Genomic DNA, 11,512 nt, shown 5'->3' on the forward strand with positions numbered 1-11,512 from the left:
AAAGTGCCTAAAAAATAAATTCTGTTTCAAAACATGCTGCATGTTAATAATTTTGAAAACAAATAACTATATATATTTTTTTAAAGATTAATTTTGATACTTGGATAATACAAAAAATCTCTATCTCCAATTCTCCATCTCCAAGGAAAGGGAGGTCAGAGGTGTCATGTCTTGGTGTCTACTTTTTTTTCTCTCTCAAATGAATAAATTCTTATTCATTATTATTCATTTACTCGTTTTTTTATTTCTATTTTTAATATTACTAACAAAATTTTAATTATTGCTATTTAATTTACTAGTTTATGTAATAATTCAATTTATTATAATTCTAATCAAATCTTTTTTATATTAAATTATTTAATAATAAATACCATTTATCAATAATCAAGAATAAGGTATAAATATTACTATTTATAATTGTCAATTCAATTATTTACTACTTTCATTCTTGTTAATTATTATGCAAATTTTTTTAATAATAAATGTATTTATGCTAATTCTTGCTAATCTTTTTATTATTATTATATATTGATAAATAATTTGCTATATTGTTAACTTGCTATATCAATAAATAAATATACGATATTACAAATAATTTGCTATATTAGTAAATAAATACATGATACTATTGATAACTTGCGATACATAATATTACTAATTGGTGATTGCTATCATGAAAATTATAGGTACCGATATATTTAAAATACGGATAAATAATAATAAGTTATGTGTTATTTATTTTTTACATCAGCATTTAATTTTTTTTTGAATATATATTAGATCACCACTTTTACTAATACACTCTTTTAATTAAATTAAAATAAAAATATATTTTTATTTAATTTTATAAAAAATCTTAAACATTCTTCTTTTATTTCATTAAACAAAAAGACCTTTTTAAATTAATCAAATTTTATATTTCAATTAATCCTAATTTTATAGTTTTAAATAATTGAAACAACAAAACAAAAACATATTAAAAGAACAAAAAATTAAAATTGTTCTTCATCTGGGTTAAACATATTAAAAAAACAAAAAACTAAAATTATTCTTTACCTGGGTTCAGAAACCCTCTCCTTCACGCCTATGAGTATTCTTCATCTTCTTCTCTCCTCTTCCTATTCTCTATTTGCTCGATCTCTCTCATCTGTCTCACTGTGCGTCGCACGCAAGATCTCTCCTCTCTTCTGATAATTAGTAACAAATTCAACTCTGATGATTTTTAGCAAAGAAAAAAAATTAAACTCGGTGATTATTCAACAACACAGTAACAAATTCAAGATTCAATCACTAACAAATTAATTGATTACCAATTCAACATCATCTCAAAATATAGGAGAAGAGAATCTGGGAAAGGGAGAACAAAGGAAGTGATGATGCATGGACTTATAAATGGTGACTGGGTGACGAAGAGGACCCGACCCCAGAAGAGGACGAGCGACGAAGCAAGTGACGAGTGACGACCCTACAATGGTCCACAATCCACGGTGACTCGCGATGGCGATTACTTGAAACCAGAAGACGACGATCCGACGAGTGCTTCTGTCGCCGGTGAGGAGGAGCCCAGGAAAGACCGCGAGGCGTTGAAACGTCGGCGATGACCTCGATTGCGAGACAAGAGAGGAGAGAGGAGAGATCTTACGTGCGACGCACAGTGAAACAAATGAGAGAGATCGAGTAGAGAGAGACAGAGAGAGGATAGGAAGAGGAGAGAAGAAGATGAAGAATACTCAGAGGCGTGAAGGAGAGGGTTTCTGAACCCAGGCAAAGAACAATTTTAGTGTTTTGTTTTTTTAATATGTTTAATCCAGACGAAGAATAACTTTGATTTTTTGTTCTTTTAATATGTTTTTGTTTTGTTGTTTCAATTATTTGAAACTATAAAATTAGGATTAATTGAAATCTAAAATTTGATTAATATAAAAGAGTATTTTTGTCTAATCAAATAAAGGAAGGATGTTTAAGACTTTTTATAAAATTAAATAAAAATTATATTTTTATTTTAATTTAATTAAATGGGTGTATTAGTAAAAGTGGTGATCTAATATATATTTAAAAAAATTAAATGCTGATGTGAAAAATAAATGACACGTAACTTGTTATTATTTGTCCATATTTTAAATATATCGATACGTATGAATTTATCATCGTACCATAGCAATCACCTTACCAATTTACCATGGTATTATAAATAACTTGCTATATTAGTAAATAAATACATGATATTATAATTATTTGAACGCACACTCATAATTATTTGGACATAATATTATAACCAAAAAAATATTAGACAAGTATATATAATAATTTTTAAACATAGCAATAAAAAAGGCGAGAATAATCATATCATTATTTTAAAAAGAATATAACTTTTATGAGTAAAGTATCGTTTTTGTCTCTTATATTTGAAATAAATTTTAAAGTTGTCCCTAACATTTTAATTGTTCTATTTAAGTCCCTAACGTTTTAAAATTGACTCAATATTGTCCTGCCGTTAGGGATTTGTTAACAGAATTTACGGCGAAACAAAATTGAGATGATTTTGAAACGTTCGGGACTTAAATAGAACGAAAACATTGGAAACAAAAACGATATATAGAAATAAATTTTAATTTTATCTTTCAATAATATTAATTTTTTACTATACATAGTATTCAATTATTTTTTAATCACATATAAATAAATTACACTTAATCACGTTACTTTCATTCTAAATAAATTTATTTTTTTAATAATTTTACACTTAAAGTAATGTATTTTTTTATAAATAAATAAATTTTACACTTTCATTCTAAATAAATAATGTAATGTGATTAGAATAAAAGTGTAAAATTAAAAAAAATTATAAATAATGTGATAAAATAATGAAAGTAAAATTACATTTAAAATGAAAGTATAAATAGTGTTTATTATTAATATTATTATTCATACAATTTAAAAATTTAGAATATTTACCCATTTTTATCGCTAAAAAAATTCGAAGCAGACATTTTAGTCCCCAACTAAAATTAATTACTTGATTGGTCCCTAACAATTAACTTTGTTAGTCACTCAGGTCATTTGCTCCGTCAACTCTAATGGAGGACAAAATAGTCCCCCCTCTGTTAGGATTTGGTTGAATTAGTCTCACATTGCTTAGGATAGCAAATGGAGTGGGTGGCCTAGGTTATAAAGATGAAGCTAAGTTCTCCATTTGTTTTTGCACCAGTCAGAAACACTTTAAGCTTGTATCTGATTTTTCTTTCCCTCTATACTCTTTGATTAGAGAGTGTTGTGAGGTGTAGTTAGATATTTGCTTTGAGAGAGTGTGGGTGTACTGGGGTGCCGGTGTTAGAGAGAAAGAAGTCTATGTGTTGTAACAATTTTCACATAGTGATATTCTCTGGTTGTCATTTGACAACGGCTGTGGTTTTTTCTCCGGTAATTGGAGTTTTCACATTAAATTCTTGTGTTGTGATTGTGTCTATTTTATTTCTCTGTCAAAGGTATTTTCTCAAGGGGGAATGGTGTATTATTCCCAACAAAGTGGTATTAGAGCTTCGGTTCGGTGGGATTTATTCTTAGTATGCTCTGTGGTTGCAGCCTAGTCTGACCTTCCACATCAGAAAAGAATTTTATCCTGTAACTTGAGGTTGATCTTTAGTTGCTGTTGTTGTTGTTGGAAGGCAGTGTGACACTGTGAGAGTGCAGTTTGGAAAGGTTCTGGCTAAGGAAAGACCTGGTATTTAAATGTGTCCATTGTGACCCACCTCTCTTTCCTGGGGACCCTTCCTAGTGCACGGTCTACAGTTGAGTTATACTATTCCAGTATACGGTTGTAACAATGTCAGGATATTCAAGTGCTGTGAAGCTTGAAATAGAGAAATTTGATGGAAGAATCAATTTTGGCTTGTGACAAATACAAGTCAATGATGTGTTGATATAATCAGGTTTGCACAAGGCGTTAAAGGAGAAGATATTTGGTTGCTCTCTCTATGAGAGAAGATGATGTTCTCTAGAAGACAAGAAGTATTCTCATGGTATTGCCGCACTGCCATGGATAAGGATAAGTTGTAGCAATCGGGTCCATAATTACACACGGGCATTGGTTGGCGTTGAGATGCAAGGTGTGTGGCGGAGTTAGGTCGATGGCTGAAGAACTTCCAGAAAAAGCCAATTTGGAAGTTGCACCATGAATTTTCAGCAAGGTTTTGATCTGTACCAAGGCGTGCTTGGAGTGGTCTAATTCCAAGTGAGTATACTTTCATGGTGGAGTATGATAGTTCTCTGAACTATGATTGTCGGTATAGACAATGGCAGCAAAGAATTGTCGGTGTTGACAATGGAAGCTAAAGATGTGTGACTATTTCAATCAATGTGGAGATTGTTAGGATTTAGTTGAATTAGTCCCACATTTCTTAGGATAGCAAATGGAGCGGGTGACCTAGGCTATAAATATGAGGCTAAGTTTTCCATTTGTTTTTGCACCAGTCAGAAACACTTTAAACTTGTATCTGATTTTTCTTTTCCTCTATACTCTTTGATTAGAGAGTGTTGTGAGGTGTAGTTAGATATTTGCTTTGAGAGAGTGTGGGTGTACTGGGTTGTCGGTGTTAGAGAGAAAGAAGTCTATGTGTTGTAACAATTTTTACATAGTGATATTCTCTAGTTGTCATTTGACAACGGCCGTGGTTTTTTCTCCGGTAATTGGAGTTTCCACGTTAAATTCTTGTGTTGTGATTGTGTCTATTTTATTTCTCTGTCAAAGGTATTTTCTCAAGGGGGAATGGTGTATTATTCCTAACACCCTCCTCTATTCAGAAACGACACCAATCTCTCCCAATTTTCATCATATCTCGCATAACCCTAACATTCATACCATCTGCTTCTTTATCTTTACAGTCTTCTTCTCTATCTTTTCCTTCCTCATCTTTAGTTCCAAGATCAAGTCATGGTGTAACTGTCACGTGTGTCGCACCTACCTTAACATGTCATGAACCACACACTTTCTAAATCTCTGTGATAGGTACATCCACCTCTTCCGTACTTCACCCACCAGAAGCATCCACCTTTACGTTCTCGGTAACAGCATCACCTCCAATCCCAACAACGTCCACCACATCCTCAAAACCAAGTTCTACAACTACTCTAAGGGCACGTCTTTCTCCATTCGCCGACAAGTAATATAGATTGTTGGATATTAAGACATTATGAGAAGATTCTCCTTCGACATCATATGCAAATTTTCATTTGGAATGGACCCCGAGTGCTTCATTCATTTTTCTCTCGAAGGCCAAGTTGACAGACAGTTTCGACCTCTCATCCAAGCTATCAGTATAGCAAGCAATGTTGTCGTCGCCGCTTATATGAAAACTAAAGCGATTACTGAACATTGGTTCAAAGAAAAAGTTGAAGGAAGCAATCAGAGTGGTAGACAATATGACCATAGAGATGATAGGGCAGAGGAGGAGGGAGATGGCAACGACGACAAGTACTTGAGAGACATAGTCATTAATTTCCTGAGTATGAATTGGTTGAAAATAAATTCAGAATTTGTCTTCTTGTGAACATTGAAGTTACAGAATGTACATTGTGTAGCTTGAAATTGAAGTGTTAAACTGTTAGGATTATACGAGATGATAGAAATTGGAAAAGAACAGTATCGTTTTTGAACAGAGAGGGTCATGGACTATTTTGTCTCCTGTTAAAATTATTAGAGATTATTTTATTTTCTGTTAGAGTTAACATAGCAAAAGACCTAAATAACTGACAGAGTTAATTGTTAAAGATCAATCGAATAATTAATTGTAGTTAAAAACTAAAATATCAATCTAAAATTCTTTGAGAACCATAATGAATAAATACTCAAAAATTTATTTTAAGTTGGATGTCTAATTTATTATCCAGGACACGAGTATATTTATAATAATAATTACATACTTTTTGTTTAATTTTTTAAAAAACAAACCTTCCCGTATTAGTATTATTATGCACGGATATCCCTATATTCTTTTGTTTAATTTCCTATATTTTTTTAACTTTCTTTTTTTATTTTCTAACTATTAGTATATTATTAGTATATATAATGAGCGATTAATTCTCTTTTATTTTTATCGTAATTCTTCGTTTATATAATTCAGATATATTTTTTTTCATACATAATAGCTACTACTTAATAGTATCATCTATAGTAAAATGGACAATAAAAAATATAAAAAATAAAGATAAGAGTTATAAAATTATAAAAAGTGTACTATATCAAAGTTTGACAAAAACACAGATGTATAATAGTATCATACTACATAGGAGTAATTTTTATTGGTCGTTTATATCTGCGTAGCTTATTGACATTGTAATTTTGTCACTTGCTTTTCGGATATACAAATCAATTTGGGTTAATATAGTGTTAACTCACAAATTCGTTTAAATAATTGTTGAAAGTTTGAATTCTGCCTTGTGTATATAATAACTTATTAGCCAATGGCAAATCTTTAATTCCAGTTTTGATCCACAATGGATTAATCCTTATCTTACTAGATTAAGGAATACGATGGGAAAAAAACATATCAGATATATAAAGTTTACAAACACAAAATTCTAGCTTTCCAAATTGCAACGTTGGCTCGTTCTTCACTCCAACGAAAGCAGTCAAGTCCAAACATAGACAGGATTGTAGGAGGCAATTCTTCCCTTCATAATAATTCTCGTTGCCAACAAGTAAAGGAGCAATTGATTAAAATTAGCCTATGCCTCACAAGGACAACGAGTTTGAATTTGCTGACCAACGTGAGAATTGACGACTTCATTATTAGTGGAATATGTAGTTCCTTCTACAAATCCTTGAGATTCGGGGATTTCCATCTAAACTTTTGCTTAGTTTTAAAAAATCAACATAAAAAATACAAAAAAAATAAGTCATAGTTCTTAATATAAAAATGGCAATGCCATGGGAATGGAAATTGGAATAATCGCTGTTGAAAGCACCGTTAAGTCCACAGGAAAACAAATGAATAACACAACACGACGAACTGAGGCGATAGTTCTTATGAGAGCAACACTTAAATGTGGAGATCGGAGGGACCTAGACGCCTATACCCGGGTTCATGTAAAATTCTTTGCATGACGGATCTCAAAAATATCCACCCGGTTTTTTCTACTCGAGGGAGAAGCTCACAATATCATTCAAGCACAACAATGGAACTCACAAAGGGCTGGCTGGCTCTTATCTTGATGAAGAGCGAAATTCACATAGAGATGATTTAACAAAAAGTTGAAGAATTAATTTACAAGAATAGGATTTGCCCATTCTCACTCTCTTTTCCAAAGAATAAATACGGCAATGAAATGCTATGCCTATTTGCTCTGGCACTTTCATTTCTGTTTTGCAGTTCTCCAAGAGTTTCAAGTAAGAAGGCAATAATCCGCAAAAAGGAACACTTAATAAAGGTATGTAAACAAGCAACAAAAAAATTAATAAATAAATAAAGAAGCAAGTATACCTCAAAAAACCCTCATGGATTATGAACAAAATGAATGCAGTGTAAACAATGGGAATCATGTTTGTTGTTCGAGAAATTTACCATCAGCTTCTGAACCAGTCTTTTTCTTATATTTTGCAAGCAAATGTGCACATACTCACAGATAGAGGTACAAAGAGATATAGACAGTTTAGTTTGGTGTTTCACCAGCAGGGCCAGGTCGTGCATTCAACAAAGGTTGCAGAGCTTTGACTACAATGCTCATGTTTGGTCTGAAATCAGCTTCGTATTGCACACACAATGCAGCAACAGCAGCCAACTGTAATAAAACCAAGCACCATGGTGTTATACACTAACGTTGGTATAGTCATGTAAACGGACAATGACCAATGGCAGTGTCATGAGGTTCCTACAAAGGTTTCCTCATTCTCCATACACGTAATTGCTTTTAGCTTCTGAAACGAGAACACTATAGAGATGAAGCCATTGCATTCCTATTGATGCAATAAAGTTTAAGATTCAACTAGTAGCTTCATGCATACAAACTTCTAACTACAGAGGAGAAAAGAATCCACAGCTATGTTTTGTAAGCTACTTTTGATTAGTTTTCTAATATGTAGGTATATATTTCAAATGAGTGTGTACTGCAATAACATGGTACCAGAAACAGTACACGACACCTCAGCAAGGAATATTGCATAATATGAAAAACAAGGAAACCTATAGTAAAACACATTGAGCACCTTAGCAACAGCTTTGGGGGGGTATTCTCCTCCTAGTCTTGCATCTACACACTGCCTGACTTTATCCTCACTGAGTTTTGGAGTAGCCTGAAACACATCAATTACTGGGATCAGCTAGCTGGCCTATACATTCTAAGTTTTGGGCAAGGGGAGACTTACCCAAGTAACTAGGCTCTGCTGCCCACGTGGTAATGTATGATCAACGGGTTTTCTTCCTGTCAAAAGCTCCAGAAGGACAACACCAAAACTGTATACATCACTCTTAGCATTCAATTGCCCAGTCATTGCATATCTGCAATTGTAATTTATAAGTGGACTGATCATTGTATAAAGCAGGCAAAGTAAATTTATTCCAGGACACAATACACAAAACGAACATTTCATTTCTCTACACTGATTATTAGACTCTTATCTGAACCTGAACCACACAAGAAGTCATCGGAATTGGTACTCTTTTCTAGCTATAGTAGAAGGGACATTTTCTATTATTTTTTGGATAATTATTCAGCAATTACGCTCAAAATCAGCAACCCAGAATATTGCTTGGGCTAACATAAAGCATGAGACTCAATCCATATCTAGTGAAACTGAATTGATACGCAGATCTTACTCTGGTGCATGATAACCGAAGGTTCCAAGGACACGAGTGGAATGAAGACGTGCTGCCATGTCAGGGGCCTGATTTGACAAATCAAAATCTGCAATTTTTGCAACATCATCATCAAATATTAGAACATTGCTTGACTTGATATCCCGGTGGATAATGTGAGGATCAGCCTTCTCATGCAAGTACTCAAGCCCTTTTGCAGCCCCTACAGCAATTTTAACTCTCTGTGCCCAGGTCAAAACAGGACCAGGTTTTGCTCCTTTAACACCTTTTCTGCCTGCATGCAAATGACAATGATTAACACAACAATATATTACAAAAGGAGAGTAAAACCAAATCATCTCGCAAGTAGTCATTGCCTGTCATGGCAATGAAAAGAAAACTAACGTTAAAATCCATAATATAGTCATTCATTCATGCATGTATACCATTTTCTAATTCAGCCAATAGAAAAGGAAAACCGTATACCGTGTAGAATATCATGCAGAGACCCATTAGATGCATACTCATAAGCAAGAACACGGGAGTTTCCATCAACACAATAACCAAGCAATTGAACAAAATTGTCATGCTTCAACCGTGAAACCATTGAAACCTGAAAGCATAAAAACCAAACAATTTATGAGATTTGAACAACTTCAATATGCTCATAGTAAGCCTAGGTTGCGCACATACCTGGGCTAAAAATTCATCGTCAGGCTGTTTACTGGCATCTAACTTCTTTATTGCGGCAGTCTGCCCACTTTTAAGAACACCATGATATACTCTTCCATAGGAACCCTCTCCAATCAGAGCATTTTCCCCAAAGTTATCTGTAATTTCTTTTAGTTCATCCACTGGTATAGCAGGAACTTCAATGGGCTGAACTTTAACAGTTTGAGCACCCTGCTTTGCAGTTTCTGAAGCATGATGATTTCCATCGTTTCCTGCACAACACAGTTTATACATTAATTGCATCAAATGCACTTTAAGGTACTTTAAAATCAAACAAATTAACGCAAAAAATTATCATAATATGGAACTTAATTGACTTAACCCCATATTATATGTTTGATCTGATTGAAACATAGCAATGTCACTTAATGATGCATGATTAATTGAGAGTATTTTTGTGAGCTGGGACCACCGTGTAATTATTCCCAGTGAAATTCTCTAGCTTACCTGCTGAATTTTTCACAGCAAACGGCGCTCCACTATCAGTAGTATTGTGCAAGTCATCGCCTTCACAACAGCTGAAACAACTCATGATTCCTCCTGCTGACAACAATCCATATATCCATCAGTTGTACTGGTAAATAGTTCATTTTAATCTTGAATATATAGTCAAGATAACATATAAAAAGCAATAAAAATAAATAAATAAATCAATTCAGAGGTTCATAGCTAGAGGGAGATAGATCATCTGCAACTTCCAACAAGTCAAAGCAACAAAAAATGAAATGAATTTGTACGTCTCGTATGTCCTAATTCCATTGAATAAATGTTAGACTTCGCAATAGCTTGATTTTTGAACCATTAATGGAAAACCTACTCCATTAATCTAATATGATAAAAGACCAAGATGCTATCAGATTATGCAATAACCGTACTCTTATAAATGCTAGGAACCATAAAATTGAATGTTAGTTCTAGCAAAACTATTTGCATCTTATCCGTGATCCGTAATTAACAGAGTAAGTCAAGTGATTCGTGAAAATTTGACACCATAATTCACTGTTGCGGACAAAAAAAAAAAAAACTCAGTTGAGGAAATCAATCGGAACCAAATTAGTTTCCGCCAATGAGAGCAAAAACAGTTCCAGATCGATCTAAAACGAAACCAATTATCACAGGTCGGAATCAATTCCAGTGACAAAAATGCTCATCCATATATATATATCATGACAAAAGCGAAGAGATTACCACACAAAAAAGATAAATAAATAAAGAAGACAGGCAAAGTGACATTGAAGAGTGCGTGATAGATCGGTGAGAACCTGGAATCGAAATAGGGAAGCTGTGCAGCTGAGAAGGAAGAGGATGCAGTTGAAGATCTCGCCGGATATGCGCAGGATAAGGAAGATGGTGCGTAGGATAAAGCGGTGCAGGTGCCTTGACTTGCTTTGAACTGGAATGCTTATTGATTTTGGAATTTTGGTAGTAATTGGTAATGCGCTGTTATTCATGCGGATTCAATTTAGTTCAACTACTAATCTTGATTATGTGCAAGTAAATTAGTAATAAACTGATAAGGCAATAAAAATGCTATGTCTACGCTTAAAAATGGTTATTTAATATATTATATGTAAATATAAATATTATTTATTTTTAATATATATTTTAAATTTTTAATACATTTTTTTTTTTTACATATAACTAGTTTTGTGTACATGTAATATTACTGAATGTAATATACATCACTTCATAATTCACAAAAGTATCTTTTAAAAATTTAAAAATATATTTAAATTTCTAAACTTTTCAAAACTTGAATATATCAATTTTTCTGTTCACTTGAGTCTGTTAAATCTAATAAAAATATTAAAAATGACTCTCGTTGTATTAATTTAGCCAATACGAATGTATATGTGAGAGAATTTTTAAAATGAGATAAATTAAACCTAAAATTAATATGTCTAAATTTTAAAGAAATCAAACACTTAAATATATTTTTTAAATTATCAAAAATTTAAATATTTATAGTCTAAAAAGTCAAGCATTAATTT

The 11,512-nt window shown here is 32.7% G+C and overlaps 1 protein-coding gene across 1 annotated transcript; it reads right to left on the reverse strand.

Moving 5' to 3' along the window:
- Positions 1-7,475: 7,475 nt before the first annotated feature.
- Positions 7,476-10,935, reverse strand: LOC107492336 (pto-interacting protein 1; the record flags this gene model as incomplete). The annotated part of the gene is given in 8 exon segments (XM_016113342.3): positions 7,476-7,776; positions 8,201-8,287; positions 8,360-8,492; positions 8,811-9,084; positions 9,276-9,402; positions 9,483-9,733; positions 9,969-10,064; positions 10,784-10,935. Coding segments are annotated over 7 exon segments (1,086 nt in total). The 3' UTR covers positions 7,476-7,647.
- Between the last annotated feature and the right edge of the window lie 577 nt (positions 10,936-11,512).

The sequence above is a fragment of the Arachis duranensis genome, chromosome 6, assembly GCF_000817695.3.
Source record: "Arachis duranensis cultivar V14167 chromosome 6, aradu.V14167.gnm2.J7QH, whole genome shotgun sequence".
In the NCBI taxonomy this organism is placed as follows: domain Eukaryota; kingdom Viridiplantae; phylum Streptophyta; class Magnoliopsida; order Fabales; family Fabaceae; genus Arachis; species Arachis duranensis.